This window comes from Pseudorasbora parva, chromosome 4 (genome assembly GCF_024679245.1).
Source record: "Pseudorasbora parva isolate DD20220531a chromosome 4, ASM2467924v1, whole genome shotgun sequence".
Taxonomy (NCBI): domain Eukaryota; kingdom Metazoa; phylum Chordata; class Actinopteri; order Cypriniformes; family Gobionidae; genus Pseudorasbora; species Pseudorasbora parva.
In genome coordinates, this window is record NC_090175.1 from 33,038,969 (window position 1) to 33,066,100 (window position 27,132).

The 27,132-nt window shown below is 36.1% G+C and overlaps 1 protein-coding gene across 3 annotated transcripts in view; it reads right to left on the reverse strand.

Moving 5' to 3' along the window:
• Positions 1 to 8,351: 8,351 nt before the first annotated feature.
• Positions 8,352 to 27,132, reverse strand: part of sugt1 (SGT1 homolog, MIS12 kinetochore complex assembly cochaperone) — a 34,226-nt gene continuing 15,445 nt past the window's right edge. For 2 of the 3 annotated variants that reach the window (XM_067441582.1, XM_067441583.1), the window contains exons 4-14: positions 26,044 to 26,134; positions 20,109 to 20,178; positions 18,956 to 19,026; positions 16,340 to 16,393; positions 16,201 to 16,229; positions 15,940 to 15,965; positions 15,710 to 15,806; positions 12,880 to 12,987; positions 10,768 to 10,858; positions 10,499 to 10,671; positions 8,352 to 9,219 (exon numbers count right to left, since the gene is read on the reverse strand). In XM_067441582.1, coding sequence (XP_067297683.1) covers positions 9,118 to 9,219; positions 10,499 to 10,671; positions 10,768 to 10,858; positions 12,880 to 12,987; positions 15,710 to 15,806; positions 15,940 to 15,965; positions 16,201 to 16,229; positions 16,340 to 16,393; positions 18,956 to 19,026; positions 20,109 to 20,178; positions 26,044 to 26,134 — 912 coding nt within the window. In that variant the 3' untranslated portion in view covers positions 8,352 to 9,117. The remainder of the gene's footprint in view (positions 9,220 to 10,498; positions 10,672 to 10,767; positions 10,859 to 12,879; positions 12,988 to 15,709; positions 15,807 to 15,939; positions 15,966 to 16,200; positions 16,230 to 16,339; positions 16,394 to 18,955; positions 19,027 to 20,108; positions 20,179 to 26,043; positions 26,135 to 27,132) is intronic. The other variant, XM_067441581.1, reaches the window with a different exon arrangement.

A 27,132-nucleotide genomic window follows, 5' to 3' on the forward strand; every position in this document is an offset into this window, starting at 1 on the left:
CAGCGTTGCCTTCTGGTGACAGCTGTATAAACTTTGTCAAAGAAGTTTCTAAGTTAATATGCTATTATGCTAGGTAGTAGTTAACCAAAGGGAAATCAATCTTACTTTTCCAATTAAAATTAAATTACCTTTTTGTGTAACTGACTTATGTTATTACCAGGCTTGGGAGAAAAATATTCTTGAATACCTTTTAAGACTAGTCTAAGAAGTTTTTCAACCAACCCCAGATGTCTTAAATTTTATTTTAGGATAAACTTACATTTTAAATTTGTACTAATATTGTTAATACTGAAACTATCATTCAAAATGCATTATGTGTTTCAGAATATCAAGTGTTATTCATTAAAATTGATCTTCAGTGCCCAGAAATTAATATGCAGTGCTTATTCTAAACAATGATGGTGTTTAGTCTAGATAAATTATTTATTTATAACAAATGTAATTCTATAGTGTACAAGTGCTTCATGGTTGCTGCTTAACCTTTTTGTTCTTCGTTTAACATTAGAAAGTTTATCTTGTAAAACCCATTTTGCATGCATGTAAACATAGGTTGTTTTGTTCTTTGCATGTATTGTACTTGATTGAAATGGCATGGATGAATCACATATCAGCTACCCAGGGGGTGGGGGTGGGGGGGACTTTAACAATTCAAATGTTTCTGCAAGACATAAATGAGGATACATTAACATTAAATGGAGACTTTTGCTTAAGTCTCCTGTTTCTCACACTTGTCTCCTGAGACAAAAACTCCTTTAAAGATTTAGAAGAGATCTTAACATCACACACTGTGCTCAGACTTTTCTCCTTAGCGAGAAACACTGGAGATCTCACACCTGTCTTCTCTGAAGATTCATTAGAGATCTCAACATCACATACTGTGCTCAGATGTTTTTCTCCTGAGTAAGACTCTGAAGCTCTCACATTTGTCTACTCTAAAGTTTTAGAAGAGACGTCAGTAAATAAGGTTAATTGTTGATACATTAAGTAAGCTGCACAGTTTATAGGGCGCATCATTTGTTTGACAAATGTGAGAGTGCCAGAGTCTTTAACTAAGGACAATATTCTGAGCACAATGTGTGATGTTATTGAGATCTTTTATGAAACTTTAGAGGTGACAAAATTGAGAGTTCCAGAGTATCTAGCTGAGAAGGAAAAGTCTCAGCACAGCGTGTGATACTGTTTAGATCTCTTCTGAAACTTAAAATGTGTGTCATCATGTGTCAGTCCAAACAGGGATCTAGTGTCCTGTGATAAAGATGCACGTTCATTGTAGGTGATGGACCAAGGGTTTCTAGCTGTCTCATTTTGAGTGATGCCTACCAATCCTCCAGCAACCTTTTGTTGATGTGCTCAGGGCAAAGATCAAATGGCACCTATTTGAAGCTGTGTTTGGCCTCTCTGGCTACAAAATCACCATCTAGGAATCCCTGGTAGACCTGTGGTGCCGTCTGTGCCAGATGTACCATGTCTGCTATGAATACAGCACCCCATTTTGTGTGATTATATGCAGCAAACCAGGGCATCATGCTCTTGAAGGTTGACATGTAAAGCTTCCAGTCACCACATCTCACTGCCCGAGTGAATGCCAAAAGAATAGAGAAAAGATACATGTTGTCGCCAGAAGGTAAATGTTGGTTTGTTTTCATTAGCCTTCCAGCAGATCCATTAGGGATCTGCTTCCTCATGCCAAATGAAGCAGCACTGACACCACAGTCCCCTTTGTGGTGTGTTACTCTTGTGGTATTTATTTTTACTCTTGTGGTATTGAGTACTATTTTTTAATTATCATGCTTGCACATAAAATTGGATTTTATTGCACATTTGCCCAAAGTTACAATAGGTAACTTAGCAAATGGAAGCACGTTGGGGGGTGGGGGGGGGGGGGAATCCGCTTTTACCACTTTTAAGATTATAGTGTTAAAATGAAAAAAAAAAAAAAAAAAAAAAAAAAAACATTTTCTAAGCTGACAACCTGGCTAAAACACATGTTGGGAGGTTAAATATTAATACTGGATAGGTTGTATGCTTGTACCAAAAAGTGTCCGACAAAGTTTTAGTGTCCGACATCAGTTTTGGCCCCCTGACTATTTTTCGCCTATAAAAAAACAGTATTTTTCCACACAATTTACTTATCTGTACACCGCTGTTTTCTCTGTCCTAAAAACGGCCTGTTGATTTCCTTGTTCTATGAAGTCCCTTCTTCACAAACACGTAACAAGTTCTGATTAGGCCAGCGCTTCCCGTGGTTTTTGTGATTGGACAGCAGCTTAGCGCACTTTGCCTGGAAAGGTCCCGCCTCTTACCCATAGACTGTAAAAAAATATGGATGTAGTGTCCGTGACGTAACCTATAGGATTCCGATAAGCCGTTCTGAAGCTTAAAGTAGGGTTGAGCTGGGCGTTGCCATCTTGTGAGCGAGTCATCGTGTGTCACTCCTGGATAACAGAAAATGGGAAAAAAGGCGGGATGTGTGCGGAGCTGAGGTGACGCAATGACTATAGACGGCAGATAAATGGCTATCCACTTGTAACCACGCCCTTAATTATGCAGAACTTTAAGGCTTTATATAACGTAAATGAATAAATTATAAAAAAAATTCACCCCCCTCAGACTTGTCATGAAGATCAAAATTAGCCGTATAGGCAAAAACCACAATTTGTACCAGGCTGTAAACATGTTTTATCCTGCTGTAAAGTTGAGAATTTTAACATGGGGCTCGATGAGATTCTGCTCCCTTCTGGAGCCTGCCTCTAGTGGCCAGTTAAGGAATTGCAGCTTACATTACTTCCGTATTGGCTTCAAGAGATCGCGGGAGGTTGCTGCTTGCTCTTACCATAACGGGGAGATGCAAGCGCTGAATGCGCGCTCTTCTCCACATTGGAGAGCAACAAAACCACGCCCCCTATTTTGCATGTTCTTTTGGGCAGAGGGTTAGTCAACAAACTGTTCTAAGCCCCTTTCACACTGCACGTCGGACCTGCAATATTCCCGGAACATTGCCGGGTCGCCTTCTGTGTGAAAGCAACCACGTCCCAGAATTGATTGCCTAATTGAACCCGGGTCAGGGTGATGTAACGCTGCGGGGTTCGATCCGGGACGTGCACTGTGTGAAAAAAAGCCAAAAATAATGCTGCAACATGTACGTAGTTATCATGCGACTCCTAGAGCTTGTTTGTTCAATAATACAACCCTTCAGTGCCAGAATAGCTAGTCGGTGTTTTAAACGCAGAGAGTGTTTGTATACAAAAGAAACAAAAATTAAACAAGCATAAACGTGCGCAAACTGGACACAAGTCGAGACCACGGAGCTCCTTACTATCCGCGCTGAAGCTGAGATCGCTTGCCATTATACGTCACATCCGGATGTCACGTGTCAACTCGATCCGGGACCGTTACGGGTTGTGTGTGTGTGAAAGCGCACATATTACGTTATTTCGCTGGCAGTGTGAATGGACCAAATCTAGCGGCCTGGGAACAAATGCCGGGTCGCATTATCCGTGCATTTGCCGGAATCGCAGTGTGAAAGGGACTCTAGTGATGTCATTATATCCCTGCACTTCCTGCTGTAGTCCAAACCGGCCATTCGCTGTAGGCTTAAAGGGAACTTCTGTTAAATAAAATATCTCATTTGGCATTGAACTTTGAGCTTTATAATTTTACAGGTATTATCAACCCGTTCTCACCCCCAAGGCGTCAAAATCCGAAGCATGCTCAAGTGCCTTCCGCGTCACAATTAAGACGCTAAAGGTGCCCCTGGGCGTCATTTTGCGACGCGCTGGGTGCTCCATTCATTTCAATGAGAAACCTTTGGCGTCATAAACAGACGCATTTAATTATTTGCATTTATAAAAGCAGACATGATTTTATTAATATTTAAAGGCTACTTTTATATTTTGGAGCAACTAACTCCACTCCTACCCTAAACCTACCCATATCTAAACAATATAAAACACATAACAGGCAAATAAATGTACAGTCACAAGTATTTATTGCAAAAACTGACCAAAGCAGTATAAAAGTATTAACTCATGTTGCATTCCAAGTCTTCTGAAGTCATACGATATCTTCATGTGAAGAACAGAGTCGATCTTGATGTTTGAATCACTGAAATGATGATCCCGCTGCCCCGTGAACGAACTCATTCATTTCTCATTCAAATAATTCAAAAGACTCCTGAGCATGACGCAATCGGTCACAAGACACACGAGAGCCAATGACATTTTACAATCAATGCTGACGTAATGACGCAATTGGTCACAAGACATACGAGAGCCAATGCAATTTCACTATGAAATCTCACGTAACGGGCGCCAATATTTGAAATTTGATTGTGTTTGTTGATGATTTTCTGCGGATGGAGATGCTGATCGCTTTTGGGGATTTTCTTCATGCAAATCAATCGTTTGGCCTCGGAAAACTTGGATTATTTAACTTTTTTGAATAACTCGTGGATGCAGTAGTATCCTGTGTTTTATATCATGTTCAGACAAATGGGTAGGTTTAGGGATGGGATGGGGTTGGGTTACATGTTAAGCATGTCTAAATAGTGTAAATAAATGTAAATAAAATTATGCTTGCTGATTAAATTGAAAAAGTTAAGCATGTCTAAATAGCGTAAATAAATGTAAATAAAATTATGCTTGCTGATTAAATTGAAAAACACACTCCAACATGTCATAATGGCAAATTTATAAACTAATACAATTTCACCATGACGATAACATTACTAATACCCAGTGCGTCTGTGTATGACGCCAAAGGTTTCTCACTGAAATGAATGGAGCACCCAGCGCATCGAAACATGACGCCTTGGGGTACCTTTAGCGTCTTTATTGTGAAGCAGAAGGCACTTGAGCATGCTTCGGTTTTTGACGCCTTGGGAGTGAGAATGGGTTGGTATTATTTATGCTCTAGCAACATTACAAACTAACTAAAGTTTGAAAGATGGAATCGCGAAGAACGGGACCTTTAATGGATTCGCTAAGATTGAGCAATATAGCTACATTTCTTACAGAAAGTATTATGTTTTTGGTAATGTTAGTTAATAAATACTGATCATTAGTTTTTTCTTAGGTCCATTAAAAAAGTTATTTTGATTTTAATGTTATTAAACAGTAACTAAGAAATTAACATTACTTGGAATAATTAATTCTTTATAAGTATTTTTCATTGTCAGTTTGGTAATAATGAATTATGTTAACTAATGAAATATGTCTCAAAGTTTTACTGAACAATAACAAATAATCAGAACAGTTCTAATTATTAGGGGATGTTGTAGTCCAGATTAAAACATTAAAATGTTTAAGTTTGAAAATAAATAGCCTATTAAGTCTTTAAGTATTAAGTATTTGGTGGTGTGATGAACAACATTGAGATTATGTGATTCTCATTTACATCTGAGCAGGTGTGTCTCTTTATTGCAGAATACAGCAGTGTTGAGCATTTATACGGTTGTTGGGCAAAGTATTCTTGAGTGCATTATAAAAAAAATATTAATTGTTAATAAATTATTATTTACGATATTTTGTAGTGGCCACGATAACAATATTGTGCATATTTATTATCGTGATATATCGCATTATCGAAAATCGGCACATGTCTAAAGGTGTGCTCATATGAACAGCATTGACTGTACTTCCAACAAGATTCTTCTTGTTGAAAAATCGATCACAGGGCTCGTAAATGTCTTTATCAAACAAATACAATGTTTTATTTCTCATCGACCCACGATTGATTGGACTGTAATTTTTATATAGCCCGTAAGATTGGACAATATAAGCACAAACCGCGCGCACCCACATACATGTTCGGCGCGAGCCCTTCAGATGTCAACTTGAGAGAGAGAGAATAGCAGAACAAGAATGGAATATAATGAGATTCATCGGCCTGTAAGGCTTTGCAAGCCCTGGCCATATGTGAGTCCAGCGTGCTAAAGGTATGTCTGTTAGACACATACACATAAGCAAAACGATCTATAACAATGCAGTACTATTACATAGAAAAACACGTTTTACTCACATGTGTGTTGCACCATTCCTGTTAGATCCAAATCCAGCATTGACTGGAGATTTGTTTACAAACGATCCTGCAGTGAACTGAAGTGAATATGTCTTCCTCATGTGAGCTGGAACTTCATTAAAAATAAAGTTCAACAACTCATTCCTAATATTAGGATCAGAAGGAAGCTTAGCAGCGACTGTGTTCTTCCACAACCAGGAATAGCGCAATATCTTAATCTTCATCGGCATGTTTGTTGTTGACCAGCTAGCACGAGCCTTCCATGAGTCTACTGGATTAGGCGCGCTGTAGATTCTGTAGAGGTGGTGTTTCGTTGTGCACTGACGTCAGTATGAAGCACAGGACCTTGCTGAGCCTGGTGTCTATAAAAGCTTTTCTTTAACTAACAAGAAAGTTTTCAGCTCTGAAACTTAAGAGTATATATTACCATGACCTTTTATATATCAAAAGCTCAGGGAAAAGTTGATTCCTCAATTCATCACCCCTTTAAGTGTGCATTTAATGAACGCTTTACTATCCCATGAGGCCACGGGAGAGGATTTATGAATGTAGGTTGAAAGAATCTAATGCTAGTAGGTCACGTTGTGGTAACAACATGACAGATGTAGTAAGCCTGAATTTCTAGTACTATCTAGAAGGCATTTTATCAGTCATGAAGCAAGTTCAAATTCAAATGTAGCACCCATCCACAGTATGCGATTTCAGAAGCAGAGAACGTCCTCATTGTACAATATCACAACTGGTATTTATGAAGAACATCAGTAAGATATTAGCCTGGATGCCAGCCGAATTTAGCCCCGCCCACAAAATATTTAGGTCGGGCAGTTCGGTCTGGCCTCGATCCATAGAGGAATAATTATCTGGTGTTTGGGGGGGTAAAATGTGTGTTATTTTGGCAAGGTTGCCTGCTAAAATTCGCACTCATAGGTCTATATTTCACATAATAGTCGCTTCAACCTGCGGACATAGAAAACAACCAGTGGCAAAAAAACTCGGACTTGCAACACAGTGCAGTTGAGCTCTGTTGACATTTGACAATGCGTCGCTTTGCTGCTCTGATTGGTTGTAGGTCTATCCAATTAAGGTCTTTCCTGGTTCGGTTGAAACACGTCCAATAATCACAGCCCAATGGAGCAGTTTCAGACTCATATTCTGACTAGAATTGAATATGACCACGTCAGGCTAGTAAGATATATTCATAAATGTGCTTTGGGGAAGATTCTCTTCAGAACCACAAACACAAATAAAGTGTTAAACTACAAACATGATGGGTATGCATGACTAGCAGTTAAGTATATAAAGGGGTTTGAGTGACTAATAAACATTTAACCTAATACAAAAATATGTAATGTTTTCCGTGTTATATTTCTTCTGCAACATGAAACTTTATTAGCCATAAACTTTTAAATGCAGCATTACACATAAATATGAGGAGTCTGCATGAAAGACCCCAACATGCTACTTTTCTCTTTTCAATATGGTAAATTAAATTAAACGTAGAGAATAAGATGTTTGACAGGCCAGTTTACAGTGACAGGATGCACTTAACCATGAGACAAAGCATCCATAACAAAGCACTTTTATGACCTGGTAGTATTTCCCAAAGCTCGTCTATTCGCCTGCTACCAACTCAAAACATTTCTTTACAAAAAGAGTAAATACTTTTAAGGCATAGATTAAGTAGGCTAATTGGAACACAACCCAGCCTGTACGCTTAAAAGTTCTCATTCTCACTTAAAAGGATAGTTCACCAACAACTAAAAAATTATGTTATTAATTACCCTCAAGTCATTCTAAACCGCAAGACCCCCTTTCATTCATCTTCTGAACATAAATGAAGACCTTTCGGTAACAATTTACAATAAGGTTCATTAGTTAAGATTAATAATCAACTGTACTTATTAAGCATTAATTAGTCTTTGTTAATGTTAATTTCATTATTTGCTAATTTAAAATGTTGTTAACGTTAATGCATGAACACCTGTATTTTAACTAACATTAACAAAGATGAACAAATACAGTAACTAATTCTTCACCTATAGTTAGTTCATGTAATTTAATACATTAACTACTGTAATGATAACTAATGAATCCTTATTGTACAGTGTTACCAATCTTTTTAATGAAATCTGAGCATTCTGTCCCTCCACTGACAGCTACGTAACAACCCTTTTAATGCCTCAAAAAGTTCATAAGATTGTAAAATTCATATGAATTGAACGATTTAGCCCAAATTTTCTGGATACACAATCGCTTTATATCATGAACAGACTAAATTTATACTTTTATACACAAACATTGATCAGCGAACATAAACAGGAGCTCAACCGAACCTGCTTGACACACGAGAACAAACCTCATTGGTTTAATAACAAGCACCATATAATAAAAAATATACAGCACCATCAGATACTGGCTGGTACATCACCATTTTTGCATCTCACACCCATCAGTTCCAGTGAAGTTTCAGCCTCTTTGTGGAAAATTTATTACTTTTTCAATTCCTTTAAAATGTACATTTGAGGTTGGGCAAACATTGATATTGAAGAGACCAAGGGCACCCAATCAGAGAACAAGAACAGATTATTTACAGCATGTTGAAATAATATTTAGAAAACATTAAAATAGAGATCAACATTAATTGAGGCACACGTTTCACAGATGGAGAGATAAAATAACCTAAGAAATTCAGTGTGGCTAAAGAGCTTTTTATTTAAAGCTACTTAACAGTTGCTTTAAATGTGTGATTTTTAAAAATTGCGTAATGTAATGAGATAATTTGGTTCCAGACTGAAGCTATTATTAGACTGAGAAGTTTTATTTTAAAGTCATCTCATTTTAAACTACATTTTAGTACAGGGCTGTGTTTCCCAAAATCATTCTGAACAAAGTTGATCATAAAGTGAACTTTAGTGGCAAAGGTTCCTATGATCTACTTAGGTTTACAATGCTTTTGGAAAACACAGCCCAGGACTATTCTGGGTCAGACAAAGGAGAAAGCATGAAGTGTGAAGGCAAAAATAAAAAAGAACCAAGTGGAAAAAAAGAGCATAAAGACATTAGGACAATTGGTGATGGACAAGATGTCATCCACTGCTTTCAATACTTTTTCCACTCAACATCTTCAGGTGGGTTCATCTCTACTTTCCGTTTACCAACATCTATCCAATTGGTGCTGAGGACTGTGCCTCCTGATTCCATCTGTGGAGGAATATTGAACATGTACAGCTTTACTAAAGTTGTATGACTGCAGAAGGGTTTGAAATGAAGATGAATGTGTCATGTTTGTTGCATAAGACAGCCAGCAGCTTCTATCTTAAAACCTTAAAAAAAGTTCTCTCTTAAAGCCTATCCACAGAGCTGCTGACAGCAAATTTTACTAAGGAATAGAGAGAAGTCTTTAAGGGATAGTTCACCTAAAAATGAAAATTACATCATAATTTACTTACCTTCATGTTTTTCTAAACCTGTATGAGTTTCTTTCTTCTGCTGAACAGAAAATATGATATTTTAAAGAATGTTTCTAACAAAACATAGATTCACTAGAATCAAATTGAAATTAACTATTGACTATTTTTTCCCCTACTATGGTAGTGAATGGTTGTTCTATCTGCTTGGTTACAAACATTATTCCAAATATCTTTTGTGTTCAGCAGAAGAAAGAAACTCATACAGGTTTGGAACAACATGGGTGGATTGCGGCAACAGCAATTAGGATTGTTTAGTTATTTGTCACTAAACAATCCTAATGGCTTTTGCAACAATCCACCCATTTTAGGAGTTCTCTTGACTACTCCTAGCATTTAATGGATTTAAATACTAAAATTTAGGAGTCCTAAAATTAGGAGTGACATGCCCATTATTTTTAAGTTTCTCCTAAATTGGCAAATAAGGAGCTACTTTTAGCTTCAAGTTGTTTTGTGAATACAAACCCAGAGCCACAGAGACTAAAATATGCTTGCCGTTTTCTACATAATGTTTATCAAATCTTAATTTGGTCTTGGAAATACAGTGCATCCGCAAAGTATTCACAGCGCTTCACTTTTTCCACATTTTGTTGTATACAGTGTTATTCCAAAATTGATTAAATTCATTCTTTTCCCCCTCAATTCTACAAACAATGCCTAACTGACAACATGAAAGAAGTTTGTTTGAAATTTTGCAAATGTATATATATATATATATATATATATATATATATATATATATATATATATATATATATATATATATATATATATATATATATATATATATATATATATATAAATTAAAAAGCCAAAAATAACAAGTACATAAGTATTCACAGACTTTGCCATGACATTCAGAATAGAGCTGAGGTGCATCCTGTTGGTGATAAGTGCTGTGAATACTTTCCAGATGCATTGTATACCATTTAAAAAAAGGTGGGAAGACAATCAGAGAATATCAAAAGAGAGATATAAATATATGCATAGTTGGCCGGCCTTGAAATACTTACAAACGACTTGTTCATTGCCCGCTTGACATCGTCTGACCCATCTGAGTAGATCTGCTGGAACAGCTTGTTGAGAGCAGCATCCCCCTCCAGCTTCTCGCTCTTTTCCTCATCTTTTATTTCACCCACCAACTTGTCCCAATTACGTGTATAGTGGGATGATGATGGATACTGGTCTAATACATTAAGATGGAAATAACATTTTATTTAACCCAATTTGGCATAAACATGAGGAAAAATGCTGTCTTTATTCTGTGCTGTTCAATACTGACTTGGAGTAAAGTGCTTCACGTTAGAAAGTGTGCCTTCTCCTTGCAGTTTCTCCCACTGTGTGGCTGCAGTCTTCTTCATCTTAATCTCTATCTGAGGAAAGAAAGGGGGAGACAAATAGGAAGATTACAGAATCATAGATTATGTGCCTTTGCACAGAATGCATACTTCAGAAGAGCAGCAGGAAATGCAAGAACCATAGAAATAAATTTGGGTGTGTTTAATGGAAACGGCTAATCTTAAACCCAGGACAATTGGCCGTTAGGTAATGTCGGGCTGCTTTTAACCGTCCACAGACTTAGTTTTTCAGGTGTGTTTGCCACCGCTGGCTCTAACCAGTTTTTTTTTTTTTGGGAAGAGTAACACACGAGGGTAAGTAATTAATGACAGATTTTTTTTCATTTTTTGGTGAACTAACCCTTTAATTAGCCTGGCTCCGACCTCCTGTGTACTTCTACTCAATTTTCATTTTCCTTCAGTACTTAGTCTGGGACTGCAGGGTATTCTTAGGTTTTCTCCGAACAAATTTTTACCGGTCCAATCAGCAAACAGAGGGAGTGGCTGTGAACACGGAGGTTGATGTTGTGCGCTAGTTTGAGTTGTAGTTCAGTAATGGCAGCGGAGAAAGATACAAACGAAACCATTCATTCCGTTGTGGCACAGCTGACAAATATCCAGAAGTTAAAGTTGGAGCAATAACAATCTTTGCTGAGTTTTGTTGGTGGCCCTCCTCTACAACAGGGTGAATTCGGGAAAAAAAATGATTTTCCAGCTCGCTCCATTTGTGGTGAAGGAGTTGGCTGGGTAAAGCCCTATTCGGATGGTAATTGTTCATCGTGGGTTCGGAAGGTATTGCCATCATCTACAGGGGCTAGTCAGCGATTTTATTGCCGTCTGTTTCCCACCACCCACAAAAAATCCCCGGCCGAATTACCTGCTGCTTTTGACAAACACTAAGGTCATGTGGTAATGTAATAGCTGTCCAAATCACTTCAAAATGCACTGTTTATAATCAATTTTGAATCAATGCAAAGCACCGTACGGTTGTGCTTTGCTGTTATTTGGATGCATTTCTAAACTTGTATTTCTTTAAAATGCTGGCAAGTATTTACAAGAGCCATATATTTCATCACCGCTCAAACAAATTAAAATAAAAGCACGTAAACATTTCAATTGGTCCGTTATTTATAGCAGACTTTATTATAATAAGAAGCATATCACATTTTATTTACAGCATACAATGCTGTAAGGACCACGTGAGCCGCGCGCTTCCGATCACAAAACTCTTCCGCCCACCGTGGCGTGAATAAATCACAACCTAAATGCACGAGTTTTAGGTTTTATCTCTCTCTTTATCAGTCCCCCCCACTCCACCCCACCCTGTGGACATAGATTTAGAATGCCCCTAACAAAAACTAAACGGGTCATCACATCATTTGTGCCAAAGAGCAATCAGTTACTGAACAGATCGAACACAGGCACATAGACAAAAGTGCACTACTGATTATTTATTAAATAATTTATTGATTAATTTTTAGCTACTGGACTGATGATTGTATGTTACCACATGTTGCGTTGTTATTGTTTGTTTTATTTTCTGTATTCTCTGTCTATAATGATGTTGGATGTATAGTGTGGTTTTATTTTACTTTTATTTTAAGTTAATGTTACTTGTGCTAATGTTTAATGTGGCTCCCTTGAGTGTAAAACAAATTCCCTTTGGGGCAATAAAGGTTTTATCATCATCATCATCATCATCATCATCATCATCATCATCATCATCATCATCATCCCTGAGGTGGCCTTGCACATTTATTTTGACGGATTTCCATGTGTGAAACAGGCAAAGGGCGCATGATATACGTCACAACCAAACGTTAGCTATTGGTTATGGCAGATCCAATAGTTTTAAACTTCAACAGAGTACCCGCTTTCGCGGAAGTAAACGTTTGTCAATGGAGAGTGGCCATACTCTCTGTACATATGAAATGTACAAGAGTCTGGTAAGACCAGGCTACTCTTTAATGGCATACAAATGAATAATATTAGTTTGAAGAAAGTTTGTTTAAAAATAAAGAAAATTCTGCAAGACAAACATCTACAGTAAGGCTGACCTTGGTTGGGAGGATCCTGTATGTGCTCTGTTGTGTGACAATAGGATGCAGAAGATGGATCATTAGGCAGTAATCTTCTCCTGATGGAAGCTTTACCACAGTTGTCAGCTAAGACTCAGAAAAAAGAACAGACTCATTAGATTTTAATTTTGGTAGACAGAACTCAGGCTAGTTTAATGTGTCATTTATAATACAGATCTCACAAACCCTCTACAGACACACTCAAGTCATCATTGGCTAGTACATTTTTTATTTTACTCACCAGACATTTTACATAGGATACAAAATCAATGCAAATAAAAATATGTAATGCAAATTAAATGAACAGTGCTTTCAGGTTTTACAGGTAGATCTAACCGTAAATACAGATTAGGTAAAGAAATTAAATAAAGTAGCATTATCAAATGTAAAATAACACTGCATAGTCTTCACTGTATGAATTAAATATAGATGAATCCTAATGAAAGTTATAAAAGTCATTCAGTCAAGAGAACGAGGTATTTTTGCAGCAAGTCTGTTGTTTGATTAACATTAAAAACAGACAGTAGCAATATTAGGCTGCTGTCAGTCACTTTAAAACATTGCACAGATCCAATAAACTGATAGCTTACACATTTCTCGACTGTTCGCAAAAGCTTAAAAATGTGTGCAAATCATAAACTTTCATGATAATGGTCTGATTGGGTCAATGACAAGCCCTGCATCCAGAAGGAGGGAACGTAAACGTTTCGTCCCCCGTCAGCCCTGAACCACCTCTGAAATGGCCAGGATTCCTATCTTGGCTCCTCAGCAAAACATGCAAGGAGTAACACCGGTCATATTTATACCCGTATATTTGGGTGGGTGTGACTAGGCATGCAAATCTCAGTCCAATGTTCAGTAGTTTATTTAGTTACCCATAACATCAGTCCAATGTAATGCAACAGTTAATTAGAAACCCAGACATAAGGCTAAATGTTTTTTCAATATTCAAAGAGCAGAAAAGTGTCTTATTCTGGTATTTAAATATCCTGCATAGCGCTTCATCTTTTATATCATGAGATTTTGGCTAAATGTATTCAAAAAGAAAAACTGAACGCCCATATAGCTACAATAAGCCTTTGAGTTGTTGATATGTGGTGCATATTTTTCAAAATGCTCATCTCTAGGGTTATTTTTTCTAGCTCACTAACGAGTTTATGGTCATTGGATATGTTACTTCTGTAGTAAATGTGACGTTACATGACATTGTTTACAAGCTGTTTTATTGACGTCTTTCTGCGGTTAAACCACTGACCGAGCGATTATATGAGACAGGACAGGATACAGAATTTTGGAAAGTTGTAATGATTCATTCATGAGATGATTTGTTCGTGTGAGCTGCGCGCTGCCACTTCTCTTTCTAGATTTCTGCTGCGACATTCAGATGGTAGTGTTAGGATTCAGTGTAAAAAACATGAAACATCCATCCTGCTTTGTATCAATGCTTCAGGCTGCTGCAGGTGGTTCAAGGTGTGGGGGATATTTTCTTGTCATACTTTGATCCACTTAGTACCAATTGAGCACAAACGCCACAGGCTACCTGAGTATTGTTGCTGACCATGTTCACTTCCTAATGACCTGACTGCTAGTGACCACATGGGTACATCTTCTGATGGTTACTTCCAGCAGGATAACCCAGTCACAAAGCTCAAATCATCTTAAACTGGTTTCTCTGAAATGTTTCTAGCACAATGGTACTAGCAAGGTGCACCTGATAAAGTGGCTTTTATATATATATATATATATATATATATATATATATATATATATATATATATATATATATATATATATATATATATATATATATATATATATATATATATATATATATAAATAAGACACTTTAAACAAGTAGAGACAATTTGGTTCTCCTCTATTATCTAAAAGAGTTATAAAATGGATAGAATAGCCAATGTTTAATGGATAGATTATGTAATTTTCTTGCTCTCATTCCATTAATTTGGAATGTGGACTTGTAATTGTGTGCTACTATGCTGAAAATTCATTGCCATGGGCGTGAAATGCCCATTTGTTTCTTTCTTCAATGAGTGTTCCATAGCAAAATTATCATGCCAGCCAAATGGCTACTTAAATCATTAAATGTTTTATTCATATAAATTTGATTTGTTGGTCTCTTTTCAACATTTAGAACTTTAAAGTAGACTCATCTCAGTAAGCCATCTTACAGAGGCATGTCATCCTCAATAAACCTATCTCAGGCGCGACGACTCCGATCTTTCAAGTATTCATACGTGTAATTGACACGCCATCCTAAATAAACTTGTTTCTTGCGTGATACACAGACATTTTGAATATTCAGATCTCATATGATTTCTGACCTGTAAGGTTGCCATAATAATAATCATACACTGTTTGATAATAGGCCAGAGGAGAACAGGCACCCCGACTGAGCCTGGTTTCTCCCGAAGGTTTATTTTTCTCCATCATGCCCTAATGGAGTTTTGGTTCCTTGCCACTGTTGCATTAGGCTTGGCTTGCTCAGTTGTGGACAAGTTATTCAACTAAATTTACAAATAAAATTAATTAATTAGTTCTATTTAATTGTATAAAATATAACACTGATCTGCCATCATTGGCGCTATATGATAAATTAAAATAAGTTGATAACTGTTCACTGATCACTGTTTTCTCTAGAACAAATTTTGTTGCAATATCATCCCGTTTAACACCGTGAAGCTGCTTTGAAACATTCGTCATTGTAAAAGCGCTATATAAATAAAGTTGATTGATTGAGCTATTAACATGATGAATACATTATTGACATGAAGAAAACCATGAACATTACCTCTCTTTCACCAAAGCTGACAGTTACATCCTCCTTCTTGGCATTTTTTACCATGATGGTCACTGCAACATGAGACTCTGTCTGGTACCAGTCATATCTGAAGAGGAGTAGGTACTTATCAAATTTGACATGATTTTTGTGTGTGCATCTTATTGTATAGGATCATAATTTGTGTAACAAATAAAAGACAATCGGGTTTAAAATAAAACAATGGGCATCACAACACTTACTTGAGAGAATGGGTTGTAGTTTGCTGCTGTTTAAACACAGTCAATTATTTGTGCATTTCAGTGGAAACCAAGGAGAAAGACAAAACACAGCAGGGAAAATAATTGATCACCAAGTTTACAGACTTTCTATGGACTCTCATTTAATGGAATACAACAAACAACATACAAGATTATGAAAATCAAGCAAGAAAAAGTAGTGCTAGCTAATTATTCTTTAATGATATCTCACTTAAATAATTAAAATAGAAAAAACATGCTTACCAAATCTGAAGTATTGTTTGGAATGTGTGCTGAAAATTCAGAGAAAAAGAGGGTATTATTTCAAGCAATAAATACAAAAGATACACTTCATATTGATCAATAGAGAATGAGTGGAAATGCCTGGTAAAGTTATACATACTCGCCATTTTGTTCTCACAGTGCTGGATCCATGTTTGAAATCCTTCAATCGAACCTTTGTAACACAAAAACATATCAAAATGCAGTTTTTAACATGCAGAATTATTGAGGATCACTCTGTGAAAAGGTATATCTTTTAACTAAAATTCAACAATATCTTATTAAAGGACTCAAAATAATTCTCTGCCATGGAGTCTATAAATGGACACCGCAATCGTGCATCTCACATTTAATACACTTTCAGATATTCCAAGTGATGACAGAAAATTAACATGACTTCCCATGGCACTTTGTACAAGTGATTGTTAACTATAGGCTACTTTAACTACAGGTTAATCTTGTTATTATTGGGAATTGTGATACACTTTTATCACTAACGATAGAAAAAAACATTTGGTATTGCGCTCATTTCATAAAAAGACTTGTGCTATGCATGAAAAGCAAACAGACAATAAGTTTGTCTTAAGTTTGGTAGCACCATGTGCAGACAAGATCTTGGTTAAGTCTAAGCCGAAACCAACCGTTTCACACAGAAGGCATACTTTGACTGTTGCACTCGCACAAGAGAACCGCATGTTTAGAGGTTCAACTTTTAGAAAATTTGTCTTGAGACTTTGTGGGGGTTTTCAGCTCTACAAATATAAACAATTTAAATTTAAGACTTAAGACCTTTTTAATACCACCATGTAGGAAATGCAAGACCAAAACTGTGATGGAATTACACATTACACATAACATATGAAATATTTACTGCATTTAGCGTAAAAAAAAAAAATGTATAATGGCTGTCATAAAAACTTTTTATTATGATGATATAACAGTAACTTTTCATATAAGCAGACAATATCCCTTACATGACGAGATGCGAGATGCGTGTTTTAAACGGCTAGCTGTAGTCTTGCGCTGAAGTCCCGTGGGAACTCCGTTGTAGCCGGAAAAAGGTAAATAGTCCAGTTGGGAAGAGCGTCATGTGTGTGGACAGACATTTTAAATTGCATTTTTATAAATCAATACGCTGAATCATAACAGTTTAAATCTTTATTTGAGGATTGAAAACAAACCCAGAAGAGAAGACAATGCTGAATAAAGTTGTATTTTTTTTTTTTTTGGACCAAAATGTATTTTCAATGCTTCAAGAGATTCTTATTAACCAACTGATGTCACATATGGACTACTTTGATGATGTTTTTATTACCTTTCTGGACATGGGTGCATAAGCTCTCGGACTAAAATATCTTAAACTGTGTTTCGAAGAGGAGCCTTGCAGGTGTGGAACGACATTAGGGTGAGACATTAATGACAATAAAAAAAATTGAGTGAACTAACCCTTTAAGCCTTGTATGAGAAAATGGTGATTATTTTGTGTTTGACTTCAAACTAAAATTATTTGTTGTTTGCCTTTGGGTAAATTAAAAAGGTTATAAAAACGCACAATAATCATTAATGTGGAATCATATAAAACAATACATTGTGATGTAGCTGTATCACCCAGCCCTAGCGCACAGAATATATTATATATATATATATATATATATATATATATATATATATATATATATATATATATATATATACACACATACATACACACACATATATATGTATGATATATGTATGTATGCTTGCATGTAAGTATGACTATGTTGTGTTAAGCCCTATTCGCATGGGACTAGTATTATCTAGGGACCTCTGGTGATTTGTAAAAATTGCAGAGTATGTCTGCGATCTCAATCCTGTGCGAATCGGCCATGTCTTTCATTTGTAAAGTAAAAATTCCCCCGCAAATTACCTACCATATTTCGATTATCACTGAGGTCCTGTGATAATATTAGTCCCATGCGAATCGGCATCTCTGTGACTTGGCCAGGATTAGGTGGATCGTATATCATTTTTGCATGTTTGTTTTTTCTCCTGCGGCATTTCTATCTGTATCTTTAACAAAGAATGGATGCTCCGTAATAATGCGCACCGTTATGAATTCTCACACGGATTATGCTTTAACTTTAGAATGAGTATAAATTTGGGAGCAAATTGCTTGAATGGTGAGTTTAATATTAACATCAATAATATTATGAAAAATGCTTAATGAAAAACATAACAGAACAGTACAATGTCAAGCTCGTTTAAATGGACGCTTTTACACTTAACTTTGAAAAGGAATCTTACACTGTATATTGTCAGCTTCTCACTCGTGATATATGAAATCTGACTCCTGCCGCTGGTCTGTGCTCTGTTCATGGCGTCTGTTCTCTAACTGAACGAAATTATGTTTATTATTAAAAAATAATCAAAACAATAGTGATGCCTGTTAATGATTTCATACAGCTATATCTATAACCAAAAAACATTTACAAGTCTTGACATCATATCCGGGAGAAGTCAGTAAATTCAAGTAAAATCATAGGCTTTGCTTATCCCGTGCGAATGTGCCAGGCAAAACACAGATGTGAGGGAGTAATTTCTAAATCACAGAGGTCCATAGATAATACTAATCGCGTACGAATAGTACTATAAATATCACCCAGTCTTACCCATAACCACTATAGAGTAATTATGAATCATATAATGCAATGACATGTTTAAACTGTACACTTTTAAGCCCAGACATGACACTCACAATCAAGGTCTTTTCCAGCTGTGAAGGTCTGAAGAGCAGTAATGAAGTTATGTAGATGATACTCTGCAATTCTTCAAAAAGAATAACACATTAGGCATTAAACACATTAGGCCTGTTATATACAGTTATTTTATGAAATGGCATGCAGTAAATGTCGTGACAGATTATCACTGAAATATCGGTCTTGAAATATCCCACCTCTCTCTGTGACAGCAAACAAAAATGTGAATGTTGTGATCAGATTGTGTAAATATCCTTTGCAAATATTGTCTCTTTGACATTAAAGGAGCAGTGTGTAAGTTTTGTCACTAGAGGTTGCTTTTCAAAACAATAACAAAGGAGAATCTAGATGACGCTATGAATGAGCGTGGAATCATGGGAGTTATCTTCATCTTTAGAAATCAAGTTCACCTGTAAGCTAATGCATTACAGTTTAATAACATTACTGTGGTATCAAGAAGTACAATACATTTAAAAAAAACTAAAATTGTAACGTCCGCCTACTTTGTCCCTGAACTTTAAATTTGTTACAGCCGCAAATGCTGAATTACTACTCATAAAGGTCACCTCATCTAACAAATTAAAATTGCGGTAATTGCAGTCCTGTTTTACTTGGCCAAAACAATCATACTAAAACACATTTGAGTGCAGGGGTGGACTGGCCATCTGGAGCACTGGGAGTTTTCCCGGTGAGTCGCTGTACAATGTGGGCCAGCCCGTTGCTACAAAAATATATTTTCACATTCATTATATTTTAAAGATTCAAGAGTGAGAGGTAATATGTAAGCAACTGTACGTAACAAGACAATACAGCAATATTTACCAAGTGTTTACGATAAAAACATTTTTAAAATGACAATTTCCAGGGATGCAATCTACTACTGGCCTTTTTGTGTTTCTCTGATTTGAATGCCATTAGTGTTGTTAATTTCCCAATCCACAAAGAAACATTAACGTAGCAGTTTTCAGTATATCAGACAGAAGATAAGAGAGAATGTTTGTACATCTGTTTTCAGGCTTTCTTCAATAATTTAACTTATTGAGTATTTCAGTATTCCAGATTCAAAAGAATTTCAATGACTTGTATATGATGCAGGGATATAGAAATATACAGGTTAGTGTTTTATGTGAGAAAACTATATTGTGAACGTACCCTGTTCTTAAGAAGGCTAGTGCAAGACCGGGCTGCAGCTGCTGGGCTTTCTTGGCATCATCAATTGCTTCTAAAATATAAAATATATATATTTTACACATAAATACATACAGCACACCATCCCATGATCAAAAAACAAACAAAAATAAAACAAAAAAGGCAGCAATATGGCCAAAAATGTAAAACACTGAGATATGTTGATAATATAGACTAATTAATTAGTGTATTAAATATGATAACAGCAGGCTTTACAGGATTAAGAAGACAACACTTAGGTTTCTATTTTTATAAAATTACAGATTCCACTGTTTCTTGAAGTCAGAAAAGTAATAAAATGTTAGAATAAATGGTGTCTGTGGTGTATTTTCACTGTAAAACAAGACATTCAGCAAATATTGCCATAAATTAGGAATAACTGCAGCAAATTTAGTAATTGTAGGCAGAAAAAAATCTTGCAAAATACTGGAGGGACTGAAAAGTGCTTAATCAGAAAATAATTATTGTTGTTAGCTAGAATAAAAAGAACTGATTAGAGATGGGTAACTTGAGAACTTTGTAATGGTGAATCAAAACCCAAGTTGTCCCATTTCCAATAAATTGCAACCCTCAACGTGATCTCCTCAATATCAGACATGCAGGTCCAACTGCTGATTACTGACTAAATAAAAAAAATCATATATAATAAAAAAAAAAAAAAGCACAAAAAATGTTAACTGGCATGTAGTATGAAGATGACGATAGTAATTATATTACATTAATGAGGCATTCCAACAATAGTGACTTTACTGTGAGTGCTCACATACTGTATATATGATCACTTGTGTTGAATGTAGAATTTTAAACCTACACTTGACTTCCAAATAAATTTTTTTAAAAAAGTGTACTTTAGAATTATTTCGCTCCTATTCTACTGTGCTCCATATGCTTGACAGACATGTGCCCACTGGCGCTTTTTAATTGCAGTTTAACAAGATGTTTGCAGGACTTTTTCTATCATTTACAGATAAGGATATAAACATAAAATATAAGTTATGCACTGTGAAAAACATGTGTCAGAAGCATCAAACAACATTCGCATGTCAAATGAGGGCAAGACGCTGTAAATGATTATGCTTTTGTTTGAAGCTTTTATAAATATAAAGCAGTCTCAGTTTTGGGCAACTTGAATTGTGTACCCATCACATAGCAGCTCACTCTGTGTCCTGCTATTTTCCATATGCGTTTTCTCCATTGAAATGGTTTGCAGATGATAATCAATTTCGTTGTTGATTATTTTCATTATCAATAATTGATTTTATTGATTAGCTGCTGCAGCCCTACACTTTTGACAGTAACTTGAGTTGACAGCAGTAGTAGTTGGGATGCAGATATCAAATGTATTTTCATTAACAAAAGCAGTAACATCTGTTAAATAAATAAATAAATAAATAAATAAATAAATAAATAAATAAATAAATAAATAAATAAATAAACATTGTAACACCTCAATTTTTATAGGAAAAAATTGTATAGGGTAAAATTTGGTCCTCTATTGTATTTAGATTATGTTTACCAAACTAAAATCCATGCACTAGACCTCACTACTGTGGTAAATAGTAACGTCTTCGGTTACTTGACTAACCATGCTTTCCTGAGAGGAGGGAAAAAGAGAGCAATATAGCTTACATTTTAGGGAAAACTCCTTTTCACCAAAATCCTGAAGCCTGATTCAAACATGCTATTGCATTGCAATAGACAACGGCGCTTGTGTAGCGAGCACAGTAGGCTCAACCACTATATAAGCAGCATCTAGCACCATCAAATCTCAGAATCTTTAAACTAAATTAACAAATCAACAGACACTTACAAGGCAATCTACACAGCGTCTCGTCCCCTCTTCTCAGGGAACCATTGTTAAGTAAATGAGAAGTTCCCTTTCGAGTCCTTGCCATGTAAAAACATGATTGTGTTTGGTAAATACATTTGACACGCAATCTGAATCATGAATCAATACACTGATTCATAACCGTTCGAAACTTTGTTTTGAAAACAGCCCATCACTATATAAGTCTCTATTTTGTTTTTTTGCGCACAAAAAAAATACTCATTTCATAAAATTATTGTAGAATCACTGTAGTGAGATGGGCTTTGTAATGATGTCTTTAGTGCCTTTTATGGATCTTGAGAGAGAATATGACATTGGTGCCAATGAAAACCTGTCTGAGCTGGTCCGAGCCATCGGATTTCAACAAAAATATCTTCATTTGTGTACCGAGTTTACCGGTAATGAATTACTTGGATCAACATAAAAAGGGTGTCCTTTACAATGAATGTAGCCATTATGGTATCTCCAAAGTAGTGATGAGTTATTTGCTAATAAAATAAAAATCTCGGCTCGTGTACTGCAAATACAAATAGTGTCCATTCTGTCACATTTTCTGTTTTTCTCCTCCGACACCTGCCATTCTCATTTGATTTATGATGTGCAGCACATATCTGTTGCAAATAAACCCTGTCCCAAACACACATGCACATAACATGCTGTATATATGTAATTTACATGGTAAAAGTAAAGGTTTAATCATTTAAATGGCCCGTTGAAGTTTGGAAAAAAAACTTTTGGCAGTGATTCGTTTTCATGCATTTTTTTTTTTTCACAGCGCAGGACGTCATGTGGTGATAGTGAAACACTTCACTAAATTATTTTATGGTGAAAGCTGTTCTTTTTCCATGTTAATCAAGTCAGTTTGATCAAGAATTGCAGTGTGGCTTTAATTCAGCACAAGCAGAGCGGCAAAAATAGACTCAGCGCCGAAACGATAGCGGCACTGCCTCTTCTGCTCTGGTGCACCACCTCTGCTCTAAAAATGCTCTAAAAGCATGCGGCACTAACGCCGGCAGTGTGAAACTGGCCTAAGAGTTTATCAAAATGTATAGAGAGTCTAAGCTTTAAAATGATTTTATATATATATATATATATATATATATATATATATATATATATATATATATATATATATATATATATATATATATATATACAGTCTTGTTCAAAATAATAGCACTACAATGTGACTAACCAGAATAATCAAGGTTTTTAGTATATTTTTTTATTGCTACGTGGCAAACAAGTTACCAGTAGGTTCAGTAAATTGTCAGAAAACAAACAAGACCCAGCATTCATGATATGCAGGCTCTTAAGGCTGTGCAATTGGGCAATTAGTTGAAAGGGGTGTGTTCAAAAAAATAGCAGTGTCTACCTTTGACTGTACGAACTCAAAACTATTTTGTACAAACATTTTTTTTTTCTGGGATTTAGCAATCCTGTGAATCACTAAACTAATATTTAGTTGTATGACCACAGTTTTTTAAAACTGCTTGACATCTGTGTGGCATGGAGTCAACCAACTTGTGGCACCTCTCAGCTGTTATTCCACTCTATGATTCTTTAACAACATTCCACAATTCATTCACATTTCTTGGTTTTGCTTCAGAAACAGCATTTTTGATATCACCCCACAAGTTCTCAATTGGATTAAGGTCTGGAGATTGGGCTGGCCATTCCATAACATTAATTTTGTTGGTTTGGAACCAAGACTTTGCCCGTTTACTAGCGTGTTTTGGGTCATTGTCTTGTTGAAACAACCGTTTCAAGGGCATGTCCTCTTCAGCATAGGGCAACATGACCTCTTCAAGTATTTTAACATATGCAAACTGAACCATGATCCCTGGTATGCGATAAATAGGCCCAACACCATAGTAGGAGAAAGATGCCCATATCATGATGCTTGCACCTCCATGCTTCACTGTCTTCACTGTGTACTGTGGCTTGAATTCAGAGTTTGGGGGTCGTCTCACAAACTGCCTGTGGCCCTTGGACCCAAAAGGAACAATTTTACTCTCATCAGTCCACAAAATGTTCCTCCATTTCTCTTTAGGCCAGTTGATGTGTTCTTTGGCAAATTGTAACCTCTTCTGCACATGCCTTTTTTTTAACAGAGGGACTTTGCGGGGGATTCTTGAAAATAGATTAGCGTCACACAGACGTCTTCTAACTGTCACAGTACTTACAGGTAACTCCAGACTGTCTTTGATCATCCTGGAGGTGATCATTGGCTGAGCCTTTGCCATTCTGGTTATTCTTCTATCCATTTTGATGGTTGTCTTCCGTTTTCTTCCACGTCTCTCTGGTTTTGCTCTCCATTTTAAGGCATTGGAGATCATTTTAGCTGAACAGCCTATCATTTTTTGCACCTCTTTATAGGTTTTCCCCTCTCTAATCAACTTTTTAATCAAAGTACGCTGTTCTTCTGAACAATGTCTTGAACGACCCATTTTCCTCAGCTTTCAAATGCATGTTCAACAAGTGTTGGCTTCATCCTTAAATAGGGGCCACCTGATTCACACCTGTTTCTTCACAAAATTGATGACCTCAGTGATTTAATGCCACACTGCTATTTTTTTTAACACACCCCTTTCAACAAATTCAACTAATTGCCCAATTGCACAGCCTTAAGAGCGTGCATATCATGAATGCTGGGTCTCATTTGTTTTCTGACAATCTACTGAACCTACTGGTAACTTGTTTGCCACGTAGCAATAAAAAAATATACGAAAAACCTTGATTATTCTGGTTAGTCACATTGTACTGCTATTATTTTGAACAAGACTGTATATATATACACACATACACACACACACATATAATTATATATATATATATATATATATATATATATATATATATATATATAATATTGTAATAATATAATGTCTTTTATCAGCATTTTCTCAGCATTAGATTGTCCCATTAAATAAAAAATAATATTTTCTTAAAATATAAAAACTGTTCTAAAAACTCTCTTCTAAAAATGCTCTTCTGCATGTTCACAGACAGACCTAGACACACTAAATGGGGGAGTAGCTTGCGTTTTTAAGCTTCCAATATACTAAGAATGGGTCAGTCAAAGATGATTCAAAACATGCAACCCGCCGAGTCTCGGGAGGCAAGCGTTGCATTCACGCACTTTGTGAATGGGTACTAACGTAGGTGTTGACCTGGAGTTAACTCATCAGTGGAGTCCCGGTGGAGGTATTTGCTGGGAGTGGGAGGGAGAGGCGGGAAAGCTTGTGGGCTGCTGTTCCGCACTACAGCGAGCCTCACTTGTAGGATATCTTAAACACGCAGTGGCTGTGAGTCTGGGAAATTGATGGGTCCGGCTCATATGCGGCATCATCGAAGTGACAACACTGCTTGTAAGAGGGAAACTGCTTCTCGTGGCTTCCGGTCTTCTTGCAGGTCTACGGAGAAGTAGGCTTCCAAGTAAAGTGTAGTGAAGGAAAAAGATTCTGAAATGATGGTATTAGATGCTGCTAATATAGAGACTGAGCTCACAAAATGCGAGTGCTCAAGTGCCATTGGCTATTGCAGTGCAATAGCTTCAGGAATATGGAAATAGGAGTTTTCCCCAAAGCACGAGCAATTTCGCAGTGTTGAGAGACTGGCTCGAAAGGGAATTATATTGTTTTTATGATATTTGGTATGAAAACCAGTAGCCTAGAGACATTAGTATAACACAACTTCACAAAAACTGATATAGATTATGTTGTCCTGTTTTCCACATCAGCGTTGTTGAAAATGTCAGTGCGGTTTAATTAAGCTTTAAACCGTTTTAATTCACAAGACTAAACTGTGTCTTATGAACTGTAAGTTACATTAACAAATGTCAAATGTGAGATTAGAACCTAATTAAATCAAGAGCTTGTGAAACTGAATCAATCAATGAACCTAGGTCAATACCCAGCCCCAATCATCAGGGCTATGCAAGCAAATATTTTAGAAAGAATTAGGATACATTTCACATGACTATAGTACATAGGTAAATGACTGCCTAATTCTATAGTCTTTCAGTTGCATGCAAGAAAAAAACAAAAAAACAATTAAAGGAGTGCTTACTGGTGTACTCTTTCAATAGTATATAAGCATAAGCCCGCTGACAGAGCCATTCAGCATTATCAGCTTTCTCTCCCAATGCCTCATTTAGCTCCTATAAGACAAGACATAAGATATACATTATTATTAGAGAAATTATGTACACAAACACACTAACCCACATATTTTCTCTAATATTGTGACTGGTAGTATTTAATGCTATATGTATATGAAAATGATGATGAACTATAGATATGCCAAATATTAAAGGGATAAACTAATCTGATAGCCAAAAACAGGTGGCGCTACAAAGTATTAATTTAAGGGGGCCGAATAATTTTGCACGCCCAATTTTTCAGTTTTTGATTTATTAAAAAAGTTAGAAATATGCAATAAATTTCGTTCCACTCCATAATGGTGTCCCACTTGTTGTTGATTCTTCACAAAAATTACAGTTTCATATCATTATGTTTGAAGCCTGAAATGTTGCAAAAGGTCGCAAAGTTCAAGGGGGCCGAATACTTTCGCAAGGCACTGTAAGTGTGAATATTGCATTGACGCTGTTGAATTGACTCAATTGATCCCTATTAGGGATGGAACGGTATGAAAGTGAAAATAAGGAGAACAAAACTAACCTTTAGTAACCTTATAAAAAGGCAAAACAAACAAAAACACAGCGAAATAGAACAAACAAAGCTTTATTTTTAATCAAGATCTGCACCTGCAAAAATGTAAATGTCCATTATAAACAGAAAAGTTTAATCAAAAACAAATAACATCTGATTGTATAATAATCGAAAGCAGAGATGTACGGAGATATGTCTGCAGCCGACACTGATTTAGAAAACACTATTATTAAATTTACCTCTTTCTTTTTTTTACATTTACTGTATTTAATTAGTAATTATAGCTTTTTACATTAAAGGACAACTCCGGTGAGAAATGAACCTAGGGGTAATTAACAGATTGTCAGCGAGTAGAGTGTCTCTGGGATGCGTTTTCTTGAAAATCGAATGTAAACAGTTTTATCTTTAAAAACAGATTAGCTTATGATGGCACTACGCTATAGCTCTATGGGGCACAGGGTAGACACAGGGTGGTAAAATTAAATCG